Here is a 26,145-nt window from a genome sequence, read left to right on the forward strand (position 1 = left end):
AAATTTTAAAACTTTAATATATCCTTGAAATCTGAGAACGTATACTTGTATATTAAAATCAATGTCTCGCACTTCAGTCCGGCTTCTTCAGTTCTTGTACCATCTTCTAATTTGCCATTATTCTTCGGACTATCACAAATAGGAAGAAGACGATGGTCAATACAGCCCAGTTCCCTGTAATATAACAAAATCCTGAAGCAAGATTTAAACAGGGGGCACCCCAGAAAGGAAAGTTAATATAGTAGAAGCAAGGTTACCGTGTCTGGTTATTGCCCCTTTACACAGAAACAATGACCATGAGTTACGATTTGCGGAAGAAGAACACGTCTTTCTATCCTCGTATTGTGAATTAGGCTTGGGACAAACTAACTATTCATAATGTTGAAGGAAGTACTAATTTTGAAACAAGACAATTTTGCAGTTTATTGGAGAAAATAGTAATGCTTTTGTATCAATTATACATAGGTAGTAATTGTCATTCCTTAGTACCAAAAATAGGGGGGGGGGGATCCACCATGCATATCGAATGAAATAAGTTCCGTGTGCTACAAAAAGGAATATCTCCCGAACAGCTGCAACCATAGCAACTGATGAAATCAAAGACGAATTACATTGTGAAGTGATGCATTACAAGTACCATTTACTGTAAACAGTCGGCATTAAATTCTCTTAGGCATTACAGCACCATTACTTTAGTTGAGCAATGCATTAGCAGTACTTTTTGGGGATTAATAAAAGAAGTACAATTTGTACAACCGATTCTCATTTATGGAACATACCTTAACATTTTCAGATTGTCGTAAGAACCACAATGGCGAGTATCGCATTGTTTGGATAGGACTCATTTTGTGTTGTCACTCTTACACATAGTGCACATTTCTAAATTGGGTACCCTTCATTTGAAACATTTGTAAAGGGAAATTTAAACTCTTATCATCAATTTTATGACAAGTTTAATGATAAAGTTTAACATAAAATAAATGTGTAGATGTAATTGATTTTGACAAATTGTTACAAATAAGGAAAAAAATATATTTGAAAATAAATGAGCTTTAGAGGTCTGATTCCTTTAAGTTTGATTGTTAAGTGTATTGTTTTATTTTTATCATAATTTATACCTTGTTCATCTATCACCAAACCAAATGTTAAGTTTCCAGGTATTATATGAAGAAGAAAGGTTAAAAACATTTTTACATCTGTTTTTACTGATTCTAAGGTTCATAATGCTCTGATTTATGGATTTAAGGAAATTAGGATTTCGTTGTGTACATGAAACACTGTACGTACATGTATTTCCTACACGTAATGTAATGTCAAGTAATTATAACATTACAGTATAATTTAGGGGGTTATGCATTAAATTACCATAACGTGTAATGTAATTACAAATAATTCTAACATTACCCTATAATTTAGGAGGCATTGAATTAAATTACCGTAACGTGTAATGTAATTGCAAGTAATTCTAACATTACGCTATAATTTAGGTAGTAATACATTAAATTACCGTAACGTGTAATGTAATTACAAGTAATTCTAACATTACCCTATAATTTAGGAGGCATTGAATTAAATTACCGTAACGTGTAATGTAATTGCAAGTAATTCTAACATTACGCTATAATTTAGGTAGTAATACATTAAATTACCGTAATGTGTAATGTAATTACAAGTAATTCTTACATTGTACTATAATTTAGGGGTTATGCATTAAATTACCACAACGTGTAATGTAATTACAAGTAATTCTAACATTACGCTATAATTTAGGACGTATTGAATTAAATTACCGTAGCGTGTAATTTGATTACAAGTAATTCTTACATTACACTATAATTTAGGGGTTATGCATTAAATTACCATAACATGTAATGTAATTGCAAGTAATACTAACATTACGCTATAATTTAGGTGGTAATGCATTGAAAACTAATTAAGGAGTACATCTGATTGACTGAGTGATTTACAAAGAAAGAAGTGGATCACGTGATTTACATATAAATTTGCATAGGTTTCAAGAAAATATTTAGCATGAGCAGAAGACGATGCGACGCATGGTGTTCGCACAAATTATTCACATGGTTTTCATGCAGAATATTTTGTATATAGGGAAATAATCAAATTCATTGAACAAATGTTGAATCCTCACCTTGCCATGCAACACCGGCATCGCATCCGTCGAGGTCAGATGCCTCCGCAGGAATAATCTCTACATGAAATGAAAACAATTATACACAGACGGAAACTAAATTGAAACAAACTAAATTCTGTATGAAGAAGAAATTTATTGTTTGAAATTCCATTAAAGCGCTTCATGAAATATTCCAAGAAAAATGAAATATATTCTTATATTTACATTCTACTTTCATCGGAATTTCCAACAGTTACTGTTAAAATAGAAGTACTATATTTATCAAGATTCATACGCGCATTGTTCACAATTACAAGTATTTCATAAGGAAAAGATATAAAAGGCAAAAGCATTGAAAATGTAAACATTGAGTGTTAAATGGTTCTGTTTTCTAACTTGAAGAGACGATGAACGGTGGGTAAATTGCTGTACTTTTATTGTAATTATAATTATTAGATATTAGAGGGGAACGTGTAAACCAATGTTTATTTCATATTTCATCAATATTGAAGTTTGGATACTAAAATCATAATGTTCATCGCTTTGTTAAAAATCATACCAAACATTGTGTGCTATAAGGAATCGTTCATAGTAGTAAATGTATAGATATATAGTCAAACTTACCATTCAACACGGCACACACTCCTACAAGGAGCGAGACGACCTGTTCCGCTAACATCACGTAACACACAGGTGTAAGTAATGCGGTTTTACGAAGTCCACACAAATATCATTTCTCCTGCATGAAAATTAGCCTACCCTTGGAGGGTGTCTTTACATTCAGCGCAATTCAGGGGATAAACAAGTGATAGAAGACTAATGATCGCCTGTCGGACTCTTTTGACAATAAGTGACAGGTTTTGTGTTGAGAAGAATTGGCTGATAGATATCGGCAATTTCCGTTTGGTTCCTTGCGTGCGTTTCGTTTTGTGGTTTCCAAAAAAATCCCCAATCTTGTAATTGAGACTCGTCAATATATTATATGGCGTAATTGATGGTTATTGTATACCACTGATGGAGTGATATCAATGATTGGATAATTAACATTATACACTGTTAACTTTTGTGTGTGTTTATATTTAAGGTTGTATATTGCCGTTTTTATAGTCATAATTATGCATGACAGGTTCTCTTCAAATATGTCTCCAACACATGCGTTCTTGCATGTCATAGATTATAATGTATTTTGGAGAAGTATTTCATAGGAAGTCGGTTATAATTCCTATTGAAAAGCGGGTTTCTCTAACGAAAATTAAAAAAATAATGATGATTTATTTGATATTTAGTAGTTATTGGAAAAGAAATCATTTGATGTAGTTTGGAAAAAAGTTATAGCTATGAATTAAGGAAAAACAGTGCACTTCTTGTCTGCTCCGTTATGATATAGCCACTTTTTATTTTTTTTTTAATTATTTTTTTTTATTAACCTTCATATTCACAATATTTTTACAAAAGCAAACAATAACATATACATACATGTACATATATACGCATACATATACACATGTACACATATATAACCACTTTTATGCCCCGTTAAGATATACATTGTACCCACTTTTATGTCCCGGTAAGATATGCCCACTTTGAAAGTTTTTCAGAGTGTGTTTGATAAAAAAAAAAAAAAAAAAAAAAAAAAAAAAATCCAATGTTTCTGCCTTCGATATCTTCACAGATTGAAATGAAAACCATTTCCTCATGAATATATACAAGGTGTGTACATGTGTGGATCTTGATAGATATAGTTCGATTATTAGCTGGGAATTCTCCGACAAAAATAAAACTATAATGTAAATATAAGAAACAATTTTTTTTGAAAATACATGATCGTATGAACAGCGACACTTCATGGCGGCGTACTTTTCATGGCGCGCTAACATATATATGTAGGCGTAAAGCGTGGCAGGTCATTCCCTCGTGTATACAAAGTGAACTTACAAAAAAAATTCATAAAAAACAAAACAAAAACAAACCAAATCAACCCAGCGTAACAAGCCAAAAATATCGATGGGCGACGTCTGTGCGAAAACGTGCAGTGGATATTGAGTAAAATTTCACTTTCAAAAACTATTTGTTATAAATCTGTCAAATCCCAAGTGACAAAGGGAATTAAAATAAACAACAACAAAAACCTGGGCGGGCACTTGACTTTTGATAGAAAATGCACTACTTGAATGAAATGAAATGGTCTATCGGAAAGAAGAACGGGGACCAATAGCATAAGAGAAACAGAAAGTAATTAAAATGAATGTCTTAAGACGTTCCGCTCTGAAAATTCCCCCGTGCCGTAAAATTAGAATAATACAATAAGAATAAGGCAACGCATGGTGTGAAATAATCTCTTTTATTCATATGAAAACCAATTTAAAAAATTACCAACATTAACAGACAACCAAAACATGATGATTAAAATTGTTAACAAGGGTATCACGTTAAATTCATTGTTCCAAAATTAAAGACACGTGCACCAGTGCACAGATTAGAAGTATCTTACTCCTTATAATCAATAGATATATTATAAAAATATAGAAAATTTCACTATAAAAACAACATTCATAAATTTTGTTACAGTTCTTGGATTCTTAGAAGAATTAAAAATAATAATCATAAAAACAAAAACAAACAAAACAAAACAAAACCAAAAATAAAACAAATGATAAAATAAAATAAAAAGCAAAACAAAGAAAACATAGAGTTAAATAGCATAAACCAAAGAACCATTACTGTAGCTACTGAACTGAGGATTAAATGCGAACTTACATGTATACATGTATCAATGAATTTTGTTTATCTATGATTCAAAGAGTTATGGATCTTGGCTTAGCACATATAACGCAAAGTCAAATATTGCTGATACTGATTTTTTTTCATCATGTTTTTAAAGGAAGTCAGCCATTATGACGATGTAGAGTACCTCCTTTCAAAGCAGGGGCCCGTTTTTTGGTGATTGCCATTACAATGATATGATCTAGTATATAAATGATACCATCAGTCTGACGCGGATTCACAAATTCACTAATGCCTCAGAGGGGGAGTACCTCGCATTCTCAAAATCTTGATTCGCGACCAAGAAGAAGAAGAAGAAGAGAGAGAGAGATAAATGCAAATAACTCCTACTACATTAATCATAAATTGCTATACCAAACAATACCTTATGACTATACACTACTAATTCCAGACACCATTAATGCTCAAAATGAAATGATCAGGGTGTTTCCGTCTACACATTATATTGTGGGATATGAATACATGTAAAATCCCGGTGGAGCAGTCAAACATAAGATAAAGACGACATTCAGCATATTCACATTTGAATTTTTTTTCACAAAACGAAGTCAAAAATCGTGTTTAAGGATATATTAAGCAGATAATAGTCTCAGTCGAAACGAATGGCGAAATAGACGATCATTTTGATTTATAGAAATATCAGTAGTTACGCAGAAAGCGTTCGAAGTGGATGAGCTGAGTTCATGTTGATTCAAGCTCTTCTGTGGTCGGCTTTCTCAAGCAGTGATAGCCATATTGAAGGAATTGTTGGCGGCGCCCTCGTTGAGACAACTGACTGGAATCAAGGGGTGTCCTGTCTTCATCAAATAATTCTGAAAAATAAATACACACACGAATGGAAATGATTCTTGAACAAATGAAGATAACGAACAAGTGAAGATAACGAACAAATGAAGATAACGAACAAGTGAAAACAGCAGTGAAGATAACGAACACATGAAGATAACAGTGAAGATAACGAACAAGTGACGATAACAGTGAAGATAACGAACAAGTGAAGATAATGAACAAGTGAAGATAATGAACAAGTGATGATAATGAACAAGTGAAGATAATGAACAAGTGAAGATTATGAACAAGTGAAGATAACGAACAAATGAAGATAACGAACAAGTGACGATAACAGTGAAGATAACGAACAAGTGAAGATAATGAACAAGTGAAGATAACGAACAAATGAAGATAACGAACAAGTGACGATAACAGTGAAGATAACGAACAAGTGACGATAATGAACAAGTGAAGATAATGAACAAATGACGATAACGAACAAGTGACGATAACAGTGAAGATAACGAACAAGTGACGATAATGAACAAGTGAAGATAATGAACAAGTGACGATAACGAACAAGTGACGATAACAGTGAAGATAACGAACAAGTGACGATAATGAACAAGTGAAGATAATGAACAAGTGAAGATAACAGTGAAGATAACAGTGAAGATAACGAACAAGTGACGATAACAGTGAAGATAACGAACAAGTGATGATAATGAACAAGTGATGATAACAGTGAAGATAACGAACAAGTGACGATAACGAACAAGTGACGATAACAGTGAAGATAACGAACAAGTGACGATAATGAACAAGTAAAGATAACGAACAAGTGACGATAACGAACAAGTGACGATAACAGTGAAGATAACGAACAAGTGACGATAATGAACAAGTGAAGATAACGAACAAGTGACGATAACGAACAAGTGACGATAACAGTGAAGATAACGAACAAGTGACGATAATGAACAAGTGAAGATAACGAACAAGTGACGATAATGAACAAGTGACGATAACAGTGAAGATAACGAACAAGTGACGATAACAAACAAATGAAGATAATGAACAAGTGACGATAACAGTGAAGATAACGAACAAGTGACGATAACGAACAAGTGACGATAACAGTGAAGATAACGAACAAGTGATGATAATGAACAAGTGATGATAACAGTGAAGATAACGAACAAGTGACGATAACGAACAAGTGATGATAACAGTGAAGATAACAGTGAAGATAACGAACAAATGAAGATAACAAATAAGTGAAGATAACGAACAGTATAGGGAGGGACTCGTTTCCTATGAATATTGTAGGAAAATAAGTTTTGTATACATCATCGTTTCCTATACCATAATGAAACAAAAAGGCAACACATTTACACTTTGCAATCCTCAAAATCTGTCACCTCATGTTTCCTTGAGGTATATATCTGGGAAGAAAGTTGCCGAGAACTTATTTCTACAGTGTACTTATCATCACAAAGCGTATATTCATATGTTTTAGTTTGCAATGGATGTAAACAATCACGGTTAGTCAGGGATTTAACAAAGGACCGACCACATGCAATATTAATGGGGAAGATACAGTTTTATAGGAAATGTTTTGCCAAAGAAATACAATTAAATATGACATATTTTAAAAATTAGATAAAGAAGTTGAAATATCGCAAACGATTGCCACCAAGGTATATGACATACATTTATTCAGATAAATAAAGTTCTACTTGTTCGCCGATATATCAAATGAAAGTATGATATCATTTGTAACGTATTTCTATGACAAATGGGACACAGAGGATTCATCAGGAAATATTTACATTTCCAATGTTTTTTACTTTGATATTTTTTTTTGTATGTAAACATTGCGCGTATGAATCTTGATAAATATACATGTAGTACATCTATTTACGGCTGGAGATATTCCAAAATAAATCAAAGAACAATGTAAACATAATTTTACTTTTGGAAACAACCGAGGGTATGAACTGTGACGTTTGATGTCGGTACAACATGACGCGCGTTCTGTCGGTACACTGCATGAAGCGCGTTCTGTCGGTACACAGCATGAAGCGCGTTCTGTCGGTACACAGCATGAAGGGCGTTCTGTCGGTACACAGCATGAAGCACGTTCTGTCGGTACACTGCATGAAGCGCGTTCTGTCGGTACACAGCATGAAGGGCGTTCTGTCGGTACACAGCATGAAGCGCGTTCTGTCGGTACAGCATGAAGCGCGTTCTGTCGGTACACAGCATGAAGCGCGTTCTGTCGGTACACAGCATGAAGGGCGTTCTATCGGTACACAGCATGAAGCGCGTTCTGTCGGTACACAGCATGAAGGGCGTTCTGTCAGTACACAGCATGGATCACGTTCTATCGGTACACAGCATGAAACGCGTTCTGTCGGTACACTGAATGAAGCGCGTTCTGTCGGTACACAGCATGAAGCGCGTTCTGTCGGTGCACTGCATGAAGCGCGTTCTGTCGGTGCACAACATGATGCACGTTCTGTCGGTATACAACATGAGGCACGTTCTGTCGGTACACAGCATGAAGCACGTTCTGTCGGTACACAACATGAAGCGCGTTCTGTCGGTGCACTGCATGAAGCGCGTTCTGTCGGCGTGAGGCATCGCAGTTCATACCCCCGTATTTTCAAAAGTGAAATTTATTTCTTATTTATATTCAAATAGGCCTATTTCATCCAGCATCTGACATCAAGTTGCATTGATGTGCAAAATTCCACCATCACACTTGATAAGTGATATCACATGTGTATTTAAAGCTCAAACGTCTCTCTTAGCAGATGCAGTTCCTGCTGTTAACAAATGAAGTTTAACGTAGGTAACAAATTCCTTTCCACTCTAAGCGTATGTATAGAATAATGTTAATGTGACGTCAGAGCATAACAGTGTACGTATGTAAAGTGTATCAACACGGCATTTTGTCTCCGTACTTCTGATGCTCTTCGTTATGAGTACAATTTGTGTGACACGTGACCCCGAGATTCTTACATGTGCATAGGTCATTGCGTTCTTCCTCTCCTGGTGGGTTGTTTGACTGCCCACCCACACAAACAATTCCTGCTTGGTGTCGAAAATAAAGACGTCCTGAAACAACAACAACAAGGGAGATATCATTTTAGATATTGCATTTTTCAAACAATTTTCTACAATAATGTTAAATGTCAAATGTAGAAAACAATGTCCACATCCGGTATGCAGTTTCTTGTTCAACTGTATAAAACTTACGTTTCTATCGAAATCGCCGATTTTAACCGGACCCGTTTTCTCCAGAGAGAACTCAAGACATCCCTTTGCATCTGACAATCTGAGAAAGAAAAATCTTAAAATATATTTGTTTGAAATCTACAGAGTGAGCACTCACACCTGACCGGTAAAACAAGGTTGCAATGCTTCATTCAATTAGATTACATAAGTAATACATGTGTCGTCTGCACTTAAATCATGGAGAGTAACAAACGGACAGATGATTGGACGACCAGACCGACGGCGGGAAAATGGTTCCAAAACGTGACTGATGTATGGTCACAATCGTAAGTACTCGGTCATTTCCGCAATCGATAAGTTATGTTATTATTACGACTGAAATTGTCATTGATGTCAATATAGAACATGAAAAGCGAAACATCATGATCTTGCAACTGCGCAGAGTTTTGCGGACGAAGATAAACCACAGACTTTTGCGTTAGTACAATGAAGTGTGGCGTCGGTGGCCGAGTGGTTAGGCCGTCAGACTCTCGACCGAAAGGTCGTGGGCTCGAGTCCTGGCCGCTGTGTCCTTGGGAAAGGCACTTTACATGAATTTCCTCACTCCACCCAAGTGTAAAAGGGGTACCTGGCTATAGATAGTGAAAGATATTGTTAGCATGTTAGTGCTCTAGCGCTTGTAATGGCAGCTTGCACTGTATGATTCCTAGGAGGCTGAGAAAGTTCTAGATTGATATAAGGTCTGCCGGGGTAATAATGTACATTACATTTGTAAAGCACCTTTGAGCGTACATAGTGTATGAAAAGGGTGCTATATAAATATGGTATTATTATTATTAAGTGCATATCTCTCAAGGCTTCCCTTTAAGATAATAAAACTTTCAAATGCTCGCTTTACTCAAAAAAGGTTGGTTGGGTGTATAGTGTTTAACGTCCCTCTCGAAAATAATTCACTCATATGGAAACGTCACCATTGCCCGTGAAGGGCTAATTTTTTTTAGTCCTATGCTCGGCGCTAATGGACTTTGAGCAGGGAGGAGGGATCTTTATCGTGCCACACCTGCTGTGACACGGGACCTCGGTTTTTGCGGTCTCATCCAAGGGGCCGCCCCATTTAGTCGCCTCTTACGACAAGCAAGGGTACTGAGGACCTATTCTAACCCGGATCCCCACCAGATGCTAAAAAAAAAGGATAGAGATGCAACATTAATGATAAGTAAATATTCAGTGTAATAATGTGGCTGGATACGATTTCGATCCCGAGACCCCTGCATTACTAGTCAGTTGCTCTAAGCACTGATCTACTGTCCAGGTCGATGTCCATGGTCCACATAGCCCTAATCACTACATTAGCAATTGCTATATGGGAACCACGGTCTTCTTATCTGTACAGTTCCGGTTCTGACATGTACAGTTACGGTTCTTACCTGTACAGTTCCGGTTCTTACCTGTACAGTTCCGGTTCTTACCTGTACAGTTCCGGTTCTATATTGTCGTCTGTCTGGTCGGCAATGTTCTCTGTATCAAAGTCCTCATCTACATCGGTCTGATTGAGGTATCGGAAGAATGGTCCCTACAAAGAAGAAGCAGTGAAACCTTGTACAATTAACAAATTTCGAGTTATCTTGTAGTTATTTCCCTTCGTTGAACACTCTTATGTGATAAACATAGAAGAGTATTGTGCACGCATTAATATCATTTGCCTTTATAAAAATTACAAGCTGTCGTGTAACAGCTCGGAATATATAAAACGCAATGCAGTAAATTTAGGAGTATTTGGGGATTAGGCATAAGAAACAAGTATAAATCTTCACCGTGTTTTTTTTACACAAACTATTGATTATGTCGAAGTTGAATAAAACGGTAAACTAACTTTCATAAAATATTTTTATCTGGATAAATTCCCTCTTACTACTGTGATTCTAAATATACACACCTGGTTAATATAAACCAAAACCCCTTTTACTTACTAACATTACGTCTACTATATTATCAGATTATAGACATGTTTTAAACTATATGCATTCATCCTACGCCCATGCAAGCGTTGAAGAGAATATTGAACATTTCTCACATTAAGGAGCTGATGTCTAGAAAATTGTGCATTCAAGAGGCATTGTTGCCTTAAATCTAGTTTCTTCCATAACACTCTACCTTTCTAAGCTGGCGAATTCAAAACCTGTTAAATCTGAACTACCTCACGATTATTAAGTCAAAGTAGCAGGGAAAAAAACTTTTATTTTAAGCCAATTTTGTTTGGTAGTTGTTTTACATCCCTAGTTGACATTTCTTTTACTCGTAAAGACGTCTCCAAACTTGTTTTCAATGCGCCTGCGCGAAAATGATACCGAACGAAAATAACAGGGCTAAACTAAAGTTGTGGGGGGGGGGGGGGGGGGTTAACATACGGCGAAACTAAGATTGGAGGAAAATAAAACAGGGCGAAACTAAGATTGGAGGAAAATAAAACAGGGCGAAACTAAGATTGGAGGAAAATAAAACAGGGCGAAACTAAGATTGGAGGAAAATAAAACAGGGCGAAACTAAGATTGGGGGAAAATAATGTAATACAGACTCTTCGGGGAAAAATAACAATGGATGAAACTAACGAAGAGGAAACGTTCCCATTACAACACTGCACGTTATTATTCGAAATATTGGAGAAAACGTCCGAAAACAACTGCATTCTTAGAAAAGTACTTGTCTGCACAACTGCATGCAATGATCCAGACGTCATATCGCTTTGATTGGTACATGTGAAATAAACTAACAAACTGATGTCACGTTATTTCGATGGAACGATATACATGTAATAAAATATATCCTATATGATACGAAGGTTTCGTTTTTAACCAACAATGTCCGAAATCTCCTATAAGCAAGTATTGACAAGGAATACATTATTGATATATCTGCAAGTCCAGATTCAGTTCACAAATTATTCCTATCATCATCTGAATATGTACAATGTACATGTATCAATAGCAATGTTTTTTTTTCAATTTATGTTAAAGATTTCACTTCATTGGAATCTCATAGAACTTACATGTAAAATTAGCATTATTTCAAATTAATTCTCAAAGATCGACAACTCTGTACACGTTCGTGGATCGTTAGAATGACGCGTCCACGTAACATGGCAGACTTCCGGTTATAGTCCTACAAGATGTAGATCTAAATTTTACAAGTACTCACAACTAGTATATAATATGTATTAAAATCAGGCGCAGTACAGCTAAGGATTTACTAATGAATTCAATTATAAGTAGTTAATGTTGATAAAAAAAGTCACGCCCCCCCCCCCCCCCAAAAGCTTTATCAATGGAAATATTCGAATAAAAATACAATCCACGATGTATACAAGGGAAATGTTAAATATATGTCTACATGCCAACAAATCTGAAACTTTCCTAAGGGCGTGGCTGCATTGATATATAACTTTAGTGAATGACCTTGATTTTTATCAATTGCTTTTATCAAGGACGCTGACGTTTAAGTTCATCAAATATATTGCTATATTGAATAAATAAACTGTTTATGGTCAAGTTTAAAATTGTACCAATGTTGATTTCGTAAACAGACTCATTTGTATCTCTTGGCTTTCGAAACACAATATCCCCAATGTATTGGACAATTGCAGAACTTCACTGAAGAGACATTTTCTGAAAGTAATTCATATTTATCTGATATCTATGAAAAAATTGATATCAGCTTCCATTCAATTTCTAGTATCTATAAACATGCCAAGTATGTCCGGTGTATTAGAGTGAAGTAAAAGTTAAATCGAATTTTGCTTCATTCAATCTTGCCAGCAATTTTGGTAATTTATGTAGTGATGTATTTCACTACTAAATCGATGTAGCGTATCAAAAGAAATCAATCGGAAGTCATGGAGACGTTATAAATGAAAATTTTACAATATCAAATGACTAAATTGCAATAACCGACCACCAATAACGTCTACTGCTTTCAAGTTTATGATCAATCGGGGAATATTGGACAGCATCCAATGCAATAAACTGGGGGATATGAAAGTCAATAAGCGGTTGTTGACCGCCACTATAGTTAATTGGACAGGTGCTAAGAAAACCGGAAACGTACAATTCCGGAGTTGTATGAAGTGTTACTGAATGCTACTAACACAAGGAAGATATAATATGACGGTTCCTAGGCTACTGTTTTTGTTTAAAAGTAAATGTGCACGAACTAAAATCTTACGTAAAATTTTCTTTTTGTTGAAATAGTTTTTGCTAATTGAAATTTAAACATTGAAGTCATGCCTGCCTCGTGTGCTCGTGAGAGGCTGAGGGTGAGGGTTATGTTTGTATGCAACTAAAATAAAAACCATCCTTCCATCCTGTTGTGTTGTATTTCTTCATATTTTTTGCATCAAGTTAATTATAGAATTATAATAATATCTACATCTGTATATATAGATAAACAGAGGTAACATTATTTCACGAGTTGCACATGCGTTTTATATTCTCGTAATAATTTCCCTGTCTCCCCTTTGATAGCTCACGACCTACCGTTACTCCGCGATCTGGTCCAGCACTGTACATTTCATGACTTACCGTGACCAGCCTATTTGGACCGGTGTTGTAGCATAGATTGTCCCCCCGCATAGACCCCCCCCCCCCCCCCCGGAAAAACGGGCCTGGGATAGATTCCTTATAGGGGGGAAAAGCGCCCCAGAATATAATTTCCCCATATGTACGAAGTCAGTATAGAATTTTCCCCTGGGCGGAAAAACCGCCCTGGTATAGAATTTCCCCCCTCCTGTTTCCGGATTTCATCGACCGGAATCTTTTTCTTTTAATGTAGAAGCTTTTGAATAAATATAGAATGGTGCAAACTCATGCAGTTGAAGATAATTATCAATGAAATTTTGTTATAATTGCTATAAAGAGGTACATTTTACAGTGTATCAAAAAAGGTTACAAAAAGAAACAAATATGTGCTGTTAAATTGTTATAGTTTAATCAAATAGATATGCGCTCATTAATATTACGATATTCATAAAATAAAGGAATTTTTGGAGATGTTGAAGTTGGGTTTACACGCTGAAAACTTTGAATTGCATATAGTAAATACAATTTGCTTCCCAAAAGACTTTAAATAACGATGGTCAATATCATTAGGGTTTTTCGTAAAAAGTCGACTAAAAGATATACAATTAAAATATCTAAAACGTAAATTAAATGCACTATGTAAATAAAAGTAATTTAATTTTCCCGCTTATTTAAATTCGAAATTTTAAATTAAGAAGACATTATCTTCTTCCCAACTTCACTATTTCAGATGCAATCTGATTAAATTAATCAGATCCTGGAATACGCTCAAAATCGCCTAGTGTAGCGATCTAAGTGAGCGGATCTCAGGATCTGGTTTTAATCAGATTGTTTCAGATGTTAGATACTGGTAGATAACAGCAAAGACTTGAGATGTATGAATGAATTTTGAAATACCATTACACGATTTGAATAATTTCCTTTAAAAAAAAACCCAAACAAACATAAGATGATAATCGTAATACACAAGACCCTGCTCAAAATTAAAAAAAAGAATAAGAAGAGGAATTCCTGGGTGTAGATAAGCAAGAGAATTCTAGTAATAGAACTGGAAACGGATACATAGATAAAAAGTGAGAAAGGGGGGGGGGGGAGTACTATCATTTAGGAGGAAATTCTATACTGGGGCGGTTTTTCCTAGGGGGGGAGGGGTTGAGCCCGGGTTAATTCTTCCTAGGGGAGAATTCTATGCCAGGCCCATCTTTCCGGGGGGAATGTCTATCCTTGGCCCGTGTTTTTTTTTCGGGGGAAAAGTCAATACGGGGGTAAATTCTATGCTACAACACCGGCACAGCTTGCTCCACGACCTACCATGATCCCGCGATCTGGTCCAGCACGTCTTACCTTGACCAGCCGGTTTGGTCCGGCACAGCTTGCTCCACGACCTATTGTGACCCCGCGATCTGCTTCAGCACTGTACATTCCCTGACTTACCGTGCCCCCTGTAATCTGGTCCAGCACAGTCGCCTTCACAGCCTTGCCGCTTCTCTCCATTCTCAAATCGTTGACATAGTGCAAGGCCTAGAAAGTTAAATTTGAAATCAATATTAGTTTAAGAGTAACGTGTTGGAAGCACTAATAAAGTCATATGTATATGACAATAAACGAAAAGGTGAAAATAACAAACAATGATCGATTTTAGAATTACTCTAAAGAATACAAAATTAAAATACGGACAAACACGGACCCCTGGACACACCAGAGGGGCGATCAAGTGCCTTGGGGTGGGTGGGTGGGTGGTGGGGGGGGGGGGGGGTAAGCATCCTCTGTTGACCGGTCATACCCGCAGTGAGCCCCATATCTTGATCAGGTAAACAGAGTGACCCGTAATCAAAACCAGTATATAAAGAACGACCTGATAATTACAATGTATGTAGAATGACACACCTCAGAGAACAGTCGACTTAATGACAGTATATAAAGAACGACCTGATAATTACAATGTATGTAGAATGACACACCCCAGAGAACAGTCGACTTAATGACAGTATATAAAGAACGACCTGATAATTACAATGTATGTAGAATGACACACCTCAGAGAACAGTCGACTTAATGACAGTATATAAAGAACGACCTGATAATTACAATGTATGTAGAATGACACACCTCAGGGAGCAGTCGACTTAATGACAGTATATAAAGAACGACCTGATAATTACAATGTATGTAGAATGACACACCTCAGAGAACAGTCGACTTAATGACACGTTGTATTTGCAAAATGCTGACTTTAAACAACACTGTTGAACCACCTGGTACTGCTCATTTGTCAGTACCTGCCTTCATTTTACAAAAAACCATGATCATAGATGCAAACGACATTACATACATACATGTATTAAGACGTACGCGTGACATTTACAGAACTGACAATTATTTGCAACTCGTCAGACATCATACTGTAATACATTTGTGAAAAATGGAACAAGGTACGCTGGTTTACATGCATATAAAGGTTTAAGAAAAATCTCACTCGGATTCGCTCGTCCTTGTTGGCGCCCCGTCCGTTGTATTGGTAAATTTGCAGACCCAGATCTAAGATGTACACATCCGTGTCGTCAATATACTTCTCCATCCGGGGAATCTGGTGAATACGGAAATTAAATTCTTATCCTATATCGTTTTTATTTCTTAAAATGATTTGCTAATCTTATCACCGTGTTTTTTTTTTAATTGTAAGCATGGTATTTATCAATCTTGTAATGTCATAGAGATATCAATTTCCATCAACATTAAGATCACATGTTTAAGTAATTAGATAAACCTAACTTTGGCATCTATCTATTAAATATTGTAAACAATAAAGAAATAAACAAAAATCATGAATTATCAGAAAAGCATTACTTTAGTAAACATTGCTAGCATTCAAATTATCATGTATTGCTAACGATTAAAACCAGCATTGCTAGTACTAGAATTCAAATTAGCATGTATTCCTAACGATTAAGATAAGCATTCCTAGTATTCAAAACCAGCAAGCATTGTCAGCATACAAAACCAGCAAACATTGTCAGCATACAAAACCAGCAAACATTGTCAGCATACAAAACCAGCAAACATTGTCAGCATACAAAACCAACAAGCATTGTCAGCATACAAAACCAGCAAACATTGTCAGCATACAAAACCAACAAGCATTGTCAGCATACAAAACCAGCAATCATTGTCAGCATACAAAACCAACAGGCATTGTCAGTATACAAAACCAGCAAGCATTGTCAGCATACAAAATCAACAAGCATTGTCAGTATACAAAACCAGCAAACATTGTTAGCATACAAAACCAGAACATTGTCAGCATACAAAACCAGCAAACATTGTCAGTATACAAAACCAGCAAGCATTGTCAGCATACATAATCAGCAAACATTGTTAGCATACAAAACCAGCAGGCATTGTTAACTCACATTCAATAAAGAAAGTAGGAAGAATGACAGCAATACTGATGTAACTTAATTAGGTCTCTGAATTAATTAACATTTATTGTTCTTAAATGTGATGTCACCTTTCCCATCATATTTATTGCGCATGGGCATGATTTCGTATTCCTATCTTCTTGTAAGACGTAAATCTAATTGTGAAATAGATAATTTCAGTACAACACCTCCTTGACTGTGACGCCCCTCTTGTCGCCATGGAAATGGAAAAGTCTCGGTATGTACTGTTCGGGTTTGACTTGTCGGAAACCGCTCTCTGCACCTCCATGTAGATATCTGCATATATATTGTAAGAAAAGCATGATCTACTGGGTCACCATGTTGATACACGTACCAAAATCATACATAACATAATCATTTCAGTAGGAGTGTTCTTGGTGAAAGATATGAAATGTGTGTCATTTATGTGACCTTGGCCTCGAACTATATATTTTTAAAAAGACATAAATTTCAGTTTTGAAAATACATGAGGGCATGAACTTCGATGCTTTCCACCAGCAAACTTCAGAAGCATTTTAGTACTTCCTGAAAAGTATGTCGGCTTGTAGCTGTTCATACCCACATGCATTTTCAAAAATATATTTTTTTTATATTTACATTCTACTTTTATTTCTTTCGGAATCCCCAGATGTTAAAATAAACGTACTATATTTCTCAAGATTCATACGCACATTGTTTACATCTGCATCGCATTCATGAGGACATGGCTATTGTTACAATTGTTGAGATATCGTAAGCGAAAACATTGGAAAGATAAATTTATATCTTATATTGAATCTCCTTTTCATTGAAGTACATTATTTATTTAATAAAGATTTACAATGATGGAATTTTGTAGTATACGACAATTTTATTGTAAAACGCAGAAGAAAATGACAGTTTGTGATAAAGTTGAACTTACGTGAATACTTTGAAGTAGGATTTGAAAAGTTTGGATTCATGGCCTTGAACTTCTCTATGCTGTACCGGGATGTCATCCAGAAAGGTGTCCAACTCCACGGTCTTGTAGGCGGCGGTGGCATATTCATCCTGAATAACGAGGTGTCAGAATATACAGTATATATAATATTCATCCTGAATAATATAGGTAAGCAGGTGAAGCTGAATTTAAAAATGCGTACAGAAAGCTGTTTCATCTCAAACATACAAGTAATAACTTTTTTCCTAGAAAGTAAAGACATGGGATAACACCCACCCACCCACCCACCCTCCCAAAAAATGTTATAAAACTTTGTAAAATTATCTATGGTTCAATCTTGCTAAAAGCAAAGATTACCACAACGTTGTGCTCTATATAACTTCGTTTATTTTTTGCATTATTTACAACTATGTACTTCAAAATTTATCGGAAAATAATCACCCCAAAATCTAAACCCATCAAAAACGTCCTGTTGTTGGTACATTCCAGGTTTTAATGATCGATCTACATTGTTGTTTGAGTAAATAATAGAAAATCCCACGTAAACACGGCAAAGAGCTCCTTCATTTGATGCCTCCAAAACCACGCTAAAGACATTTGCTACAAACATTTATTTCTACCTCCTGTTCACGACCTTAATGTTTACAGTTTAAAATGTGGGCATGTTTTAAACTTTCCTTACTGTAGAGTATTTATTGATACTTACATTTTTGTATTTACCACCATGATGCACCCAGAGCTATTTTTAATCTATATGTGTAAAAAATGTCCAAGCCAGTACACTGCACAGACTATCTCTACACGAGAAAGCCTGTAAAGGCTCAGAATTGGATCAACTTGACCGAATTCAGTTTGCAGTGTTGCTATTTCCATGATTTGCATATTTATTCACAATTTGCATTGCCGGTGAAGGACAGCAAAAGTTAGGCTTATGACCAGCGTTTGCGACCATTGAGCAGGGAGGATTCATTACCGTGCCACACCTGCTGTGACACGGGACCTCGGTTTTTGCGGTCTCATCTGAAGGACCGCAACATTTAGTCGCCTCTCACAACAAGCAAGGGGTACTGAGGACATATTCTAATCCGGATTCCCGGGGGTGGGGGTACTGAGAACGTATTCTAACCCGAATCCCCAGGGATATAGAAGTTGAATTACCTGTGTGCTGTATTTTCTTACCTGTGTGTTGTCGTTTCTTACCTGTGTGCTGTATTTTCTTACCTGTGTGCTGTATTTTCCTATCCAGAAGTGGACATCGTACAGAAGTGCATCCGAGTCCGGCTTCTGGTATGTCTGAAGGCAAAATTACAAGAAGAAAAACAATGGACGGGGGTTTAAGAAAACCTTACAGGAGAGATGACATCTGATATAGAACAAAGTCGCTTACATTTAAGACAATGTAGGAATCCCCGTCAAAGAATTTCCCATAATCCTCCACTGGCCATTTCGTGACTTTGAAGTTCTGTAGTAAATATATATAAAGTTGCTTGATAGTAACATTCTATTCTTAACGATTTCATGTGTTCATGTATTATGTGTGATCGTTTCGTGGACAATGAAACTGCTCCAAACCATGGGTCTCCTCCAAAATTAACATTATAATTATAATGAACTGACACAACATTTCCAAATTCGAGACTTACATTTTTTTTTTGATAAACGCACACACACACACAAAATATTAAACAAATTCAAAATCAGAAGAGTAAGCATTCTAGGGAACAATTTTGTACAACAAAGTGAAATATCCTAAGTGAGATTTTTTCTGCAAACTTGCTGATTTTAATATATATATATATAGTTTATTCACCAATCAAGGGCCCTCGGAGGGCATGTACATGTTAACAGGCAATTAATTATAACACTGAAAATAAATAAGAATCATTTAGAAGTACTACCGGTAATACTGACAGAGTATATATATAGTATATATAGTATAGTGAATATCGTCTGCTAACAAACCACTATCCGCCATATTTGAATCCCGGGCTTTACTCCTGCTGTTTTCCAGGCAACTTCACATGCCGCTGCAGATTCTGAAAATAAAGTAATCGGAGGAATATTAAAAAACCCCATAAACAACATATATCCCGCTCTTTCAAAGCAAGTGATAAAGATAGTTTCTTCCTGTAAAAACAACAACAACAAAACAATTCTTTAAGCAATAGCAAAATTATATATATATATATATATATAGAATAAACAGTACACAAAGTTAAAAATTTAACGCAAGCGCTTTCATTTTATAATCCTCAGGCGTTATATTTTAAAATAGTTTTGACGTCAGGCCATTTCAAAACTATTTTAAAATGTAACGCCTGAGGATTATAAAATGAAAGCGCTTGCGTTAAATTTTTAACTTTGTGTACTGTTTATTCTATTTCTTTTGATATTTTATACCGGACACTGTGGTTTTTTAAAAACACAATTTGGATATATATAAACAGCATGACGAAAATATCATATCCCTAAATGGTCGAGCACTTTAGCGCGCCAGTGATACGTTGTTATCATATATTTGGTTCCGTATCTCGTGAGTTCAATCCTGGGCGGGGCGGAAGTAGGTAGTAGAGAAGTATATATATATATATATATATATATATATATATATATATATATGTATATTTATCACAAGACTGATTAAGTATCCTCGATTAGTTTCTTTACTTCTTCAGGTGCATAATGATAGACAGAGAGGTAATGAATAGATGCATAAAGAGATAGATAGATAGACAGACAGACATACATGTATATAGATAGATAGATACACCTATTTTGGTATGCGCGTGATAACTTATGCTATATATACATGTAGTATGTGAAATTTCAGTTGTGGGAAAATTCATCGAAATCCTTTTCATTCACACACGAAAAAAAAAAAAAGACATTATGTTAAGATTGAAGAAACATAAAATGATATTAAATCACGAAAGCAATAAACTACACAACCATGGACGGTTTTAATTGCAAATATCTTAAATTAGAGTAAGTAAATAAATAAGCCATGACGTCTTTCAGAAAATTTAATCATACGGGCAAGTTCTCCCTTCTGATGTTTATAATCGGATATTGATTATTGACTTGTGTGTATGCATGCGCAAAAAATCTGATTTAATCACCTTGTCGCTCTTACCTATATCTGGTGAATCTGAAATAATATATGTATTTGACAATACAAAAATGTTTTAAGTTATGTGGGAATCTCTTGTAAAGTCTCTCGTAAGATGTTTTCCATGTGATGTTAATTAAACACGGTCTGTCTCTGAAAGTAAACACAAACTTAAGTCTAGTCTAAATAATGTCTTCATGACATTTGACATCTACATGTACCGAGCCTTGTACATAGGAAATAGCGAATGAAAACCACAACGGTATTTACATTGACAACAGAATTAGTTCCACTAATGATTAAGGTAATTAGAAGATGTCTGGTTCTATATTTATAAACAATTATCAACTGAAGTGCGGTACAATAAATGATGATGGTGCAATTGTTTGGTATGATAGATGAATGGACAGTTGTGATTTTTACTTGGTGTGATAGCTGAATGGACAGTTGTGATTTTTACTTGGTATGATAGCTGAATGGACAGTTGTGATTTTCGTTAACCCATTGCTTTCTTCCTTTTAAAAGAGATATAAACATACATGTAATTATCAAATGGTAATGAATGAAACTTATAGGGTCTGTATAAGGGTGATATGTAATGGCGTTGTAGTGTTGGCTATTTGAAATTGTGACTCATGTACATGTAGTTCAAAACTGAAATCGCAAATTAATTAAGCAAAAAGTACGTGTAAAAAAAACCCACACGTGACGCTCAAACACGTGATATATGTGTTGCCAGCGTAACATACATGTATCAAAGCTTTACTTTAATCAGGCAGGTGATGAAGTTCAAAAAGGTAAAAAATATTTCAAAATTAAGGTCACTTGCTTCTAACAAATTCTTCTAAGTTATTGTTTAAGAGTTCCTATTCTTACAATTTTACAGTTTATTGACAAATTCGGACACATTCTAAACTTTCCTTTTTATAAAGTATTTACTGAAACTTATTTACCACCATGCTACATATGTACACCGAGCGCAATTTTCTAATCAATGTGAGAAAAGAGTTCAATGGAGTGTGTCTGTAAGGGAAATACCTGAGAACAAATACCCAGTAAACACGGATAATTCAAACAACAAATACCCAGTAAACACGGATAATTCAAACAATAAATACCCAGTAAACACGGATAATTCAAACAATAAATACCCAGTAAACACGGATAATTCAAACAACAAATGCCCAGTAAACACGGATAATTCAAACAATAAATACCCAGGGTGACACGGATAATTCAAACAATAAATACCCAGTAAACACTGATAATTCAAACAATAAATACCCAGGGTGACACGGATAATTCAAACAACAAATACCCAGTAAACATGGATAATTCAAACAACTTGATTAATTTGTAATGTTGCTTCTTTTTTTTAATACATGTTTTGCGTATTATTCACATTTTGCACAGAAATATTTGAAAAAAAGGGAAGTTCGATTTGTTGGTACAGTAGCAACTGACCTTTGATGGCGAATAGATAACTGGAGAAACTATAATCTTAGGCTTAATTAAATAGCGATATTCTGGGAAGTATTTATTGACAAGACATTTTATCTTGAATTTAAATTACGAAAAATCTAAAAATTATTTACAAGAGATATGCGATTCCACACAGAACTGGAGAATGAAATGGTAATTATATAATGGCGAATTAAACAGGTGGTGGTTTGTGTACATACATGTATGTACAGAGTAGTGAAATTTAAAAGTTTCATGATATGGTTTGAATGCACTAGCAAACAGGCTGTGCCCCATACTAAAAAAAGAAGTGACGTCATAATAAAATAAACAATCAATGAGATTTCCAAAACTTGCAATGTCCTAATCAATGAGGATAGATAGGTTTAGGATTCTTTGGGTAAAGTAGACGTGAAAATAAGGGCTTGATGTTAGTAAATAGGTATGATTTAATTTATTCAACTGAAATCAAGGACACCTAACTGCTATACAGAAACCATAAGTAGGTCCTAATCTGTGGAACTTAGATCACAACTGGTGACGTCTCAATATGAGCGAAAAAAATCTTGGAAGTGACGTAGCACAAACAGACAAAAAACAAAAATGACTTACTGAAACAAACAAACAAAATACAAATATAATTCATTGAAAAAAACTAACAAACCACAAAAATAACTTACTGAAACAAACAAATAAACTACAAAAATAATTTACTGAAACAAACAGAAACAAAAATAACTTACTTTTGATGTCTCGCTCTTCTTTGGATCCGAAAAATTCTAAGTTTGAATCCTTCCAGTTATACTGTTTCTGTTTGATCAATCCTGAGGATATAATTCGTTATTTTAAAATGTCAGTACACTAATGCCAGCTGGTCTCACGTCCACATGCAAAGTAACAAAAGTGCGTGATTTTTGTTCGTTTAAGTTATTTTTATTTTTTGTTTTGTAGTAACACACGACTATCTGCTGACACGCTCTGCTGATTACTAAATCATTAAACACGATTCAAAAGCAGAATTAAAAACAAAATAACGGCATTTTATATTGATGCATGTACATGTATATATGCACCGTTCGCATATGAAAATAAAAATCTAATGCACTACGTCACATATTTGCGTTGACACATGCAGCTGACAATAATGTCATGAAATTAAAAAAAAAAGTATTTGGATATAAACAATTAAAACTAAAAGTATATACTAACTACATTGTCCATCATGACAGTGTTTTCGCTCTAACAGTCCCTTCTACCCCCCCCCCCCACCCCATCTCCCAAAGCATTTCAGGTTTGATTTAAGCTAATAATTATGAGATTTATTTATTCATTCGTCTAACTAAAATCTATCGGTAATTTGTAAGATAGTCAATATAAATTCATAATAAAAAGAAACAATTAAGAAAAAAAACAACCTTTTTACACCATAATCAGCAAGAAAAACAAAGGATCCCTTACCTGTCATTGTTGAGGCTATATGTAAAAAGAAGAATCAATACCCACAATCAATACACACGTTTATTCACGAACCGCAGCGCAACATGTGTTACAGAATATAACTTACGATCGTTTATTACTGATAACAAGTGTTCCGCATCGCTTGGTATCGACACGGATGCAACGTGACAAGGGAGTATGCTTGGTTGCACTTAAGGCGAGGTACATGTACCTTTACGTATATCTGGTGGGTGGGTGTTATTAGTCTCTATATGCATGTGCCGATGACACGATATTTACCCTGGGAATGAAATTCAAATCGTTTCAGAAAATATCCACTGAATTTCACTATAACTCATGTAACATGGAAAAAAACTGATGACACAACGATCATGAGATTTGATTTCTTTAATTATTTTTTTAGGAATGTTACTGACGTCCAGATAATTTAAATATACAATATACATTGGTGAGCGGCATCCGACCCATAAACACGTGTTAAAATGTCCTCTTTCTCTTCCTCCCTTGTATATGTATGTACAGTGTATGTGAAGAGTTTTCCTCGACTTGTCGTCGAGCATAATTTAGTTCCCGCTTTTTGTTTAGCCCAATGTATCGCATTGTATGCTTTTCTGAAATCAATCTCAAGCAATCTATCCATCTCAAATTCTAACACCCCCCCCCCCAAAAAAAAACAAAAAAAAACAACAAAAAACAACGAATCTCGTCAGAGCTCACATATAAAACAGATGAACAGCCATCACACATTTGTCCCCTTATTTTATCTGAATTTTCTCGATATGTAACTCCACTGACACCGTCTTAGATAGTTTCATTCTAAGTATTTTAATTCATTAATTTGTAATGGTTTTTTTTTTTATTTCATTCAATCGACATACATTTGCACAGAAGTAGATATAAAAGAATATGAATATCTATAAGCATATATATATATATATATAGATAGATAGATAATTACGTTTCGCAATGATCAGTAAAAGTATAGGTAAAAAATAAAAAAAGATACTTTTAGTAAAGCTTAAGCGCTTTCATTTCAAATCTTCAGAAGCTTAAATATACTAGTAAATGAAGGCACTAAAGTTTTACTAAACGTCTTCGTGTTTCATTTTTATTTTTTACCTATACTTTTACCGATCATTGCGAAAAGTAATTATTATCTATCTATCTATCTATCTATCTATCTATATATATATATATATACATCGTCGGACACCCACGGGTGACCTCGTCCTCGTCGTTTGCTCATCACCCATGGGCAAACTCACCGAAATATCGTCGTAAAATATGCATTTAATAGCATTTGATAAATTATAGTTAACCATTCAGAAAGTTGGAAATCTTTAATTTTGAAAAATATGTTTATTAGTTTGCTATTTATGTTAAATATCTTGACGCCCGTTAAAACTTGCAAATTTTGTTTCAAAACAATTAAAGACAAGTCGTACAGGTCACTTACATCAAATAGCAGTCAAAATTTATACGGGAGTACCTTTCTCAAACTGCGAAATGCACCGGTGAGTGGATTTATTTGTAATCGGTGTGTTAACTACGGAAACGTTTTTGTCATTGCCGAACACACACATATATATATATACATACGTATCATAAACTTTTCAGCAGCCAATGAAATGACCCGCGCATATTTATTACATACGATGATTTTTCGGTCAGTTTGCCCACGAGTAAAATACGAAATTATATGTGGGTATCCGACGATAATATATATATATATATATATATATATATATATATATATATATATAAATATCATAATGTTCATTTACTTTTTATGAGAGAGAGAGAGAGAGAGAGAGAGAGAGAGAGAGAGAGAGAGAGAGAGAGACGACTAATGGGAACCACTTTCCCCAGTCCGTTATTTTTTAAATCTAAATATCTAATTCGTTTCTTTCCTTATAACTATACTGGGTGATTTGATACAATTGTTTCCAATCATTTAGAGGGGCTTTAATTTTTAGCTGATTTTTTTTGCATCTATATATCTATCTATCTATCTATATATCTATATATATATATATATATACATACTGTATATATACATTGATTATTATAAGTAATGCATTGTATGACCTGAAATGTATTTGTTTTGTATCACCAAATATAAAAGTTTTGACATCAAATTCTATTCCAATCTCCTTTGAATTGCAATATCTGATAAATTCTGATAATCAATTTGTAATTAATTTTTTAAATATTTTACGTCCATCGAACGGACCACGAACACTATGTTTACATAC

The 26,145-nt window shown here is 34.9% G+C and overlaps 1 protein-coding gene and 1 long non-coding RNA gene across 2 annotated transcripts; both read right to left on the reverse strand.

Annotated features, from left to right (window-relative positions):
- LOC130048576 (uncharacterized) lies at positions 1-2,999 on the reverse strand. Its single transcript, XR_008797356.1, has 3 exons — positions 2,756-2,999; positions 2,150-2,209; positions 1-174 (listed from the first exon to the last, which is right to left on the reverse strand). It is a non-coding gene; the product is annotated as an uncharacterized LOC130048576 (long non-coding RNA).
- A 1,460-nt stretch (positions 3,000-4,459) lies between these two features.
- Positions 4,460-24,538, reverse strand: LOC125654740 (gelsolin-like protein 2). The gene is made up of 13 exons (XM_048884781.2): positions 23,891-24,538; positions 23,176-23,256; positions 19,825-19,898; positions 19,250-19,324; positions 19,084-19,155; positions 17,845-17,972; positions 17,111-17,219; positions 15,980-16,090; positions 14,938-15,024; positions 10,402-10,505; positions 8,954-9,032; positions 8,717-8,812; positions 4,460-5,730 (listed from the first exon to the last, which is right to left on the reverse strand). The coding sequence occupies exons 1-13, from the start codon at positions 23,895-23,897 to the stop codon at positions 5,635-5,637; spliced, it is 1,119 nt and encodes a 372-aa protein (XP_048740738.1). The 5' UTR covers positions 23,898-24,538; the 3' UTR covers positions 4,460-5,634.
- Positions 24,539-26,145: the final 1,607 nt, after the last annotated feature.

This window comes from Ostrea edulis, chromosome 7, assembly GCF_947568905.1.
Source record: "Ostrea edulis chromosome 7, xbOstEdul1.1, whole genome shotgun sequence".
NCBI lineage: Eukaryota > Metazoa > Mollusca > Bivalvia > Ostreida > Ostreidae > Ostrea > Ostrea edulis.

Coding starts and splice junctions, on each gene's coding strand:
- LOC125654740 (XM_048884781.2), bottom strand. Junction 16,091..17,110: donor GGGGCGTCACAGTCAAGGAG/GTGTTGTACTGA, acceptor CGTATTCACCAG/ATTCCCCGGATGGAGAAGTA. Junction 10,506..14,937: donor ACCAGATTACAGGGGGCACG/GTAAGTCAGGGA, acceptor TCTTCTTTGTAG/GGACCATTCTTCCGATACCT.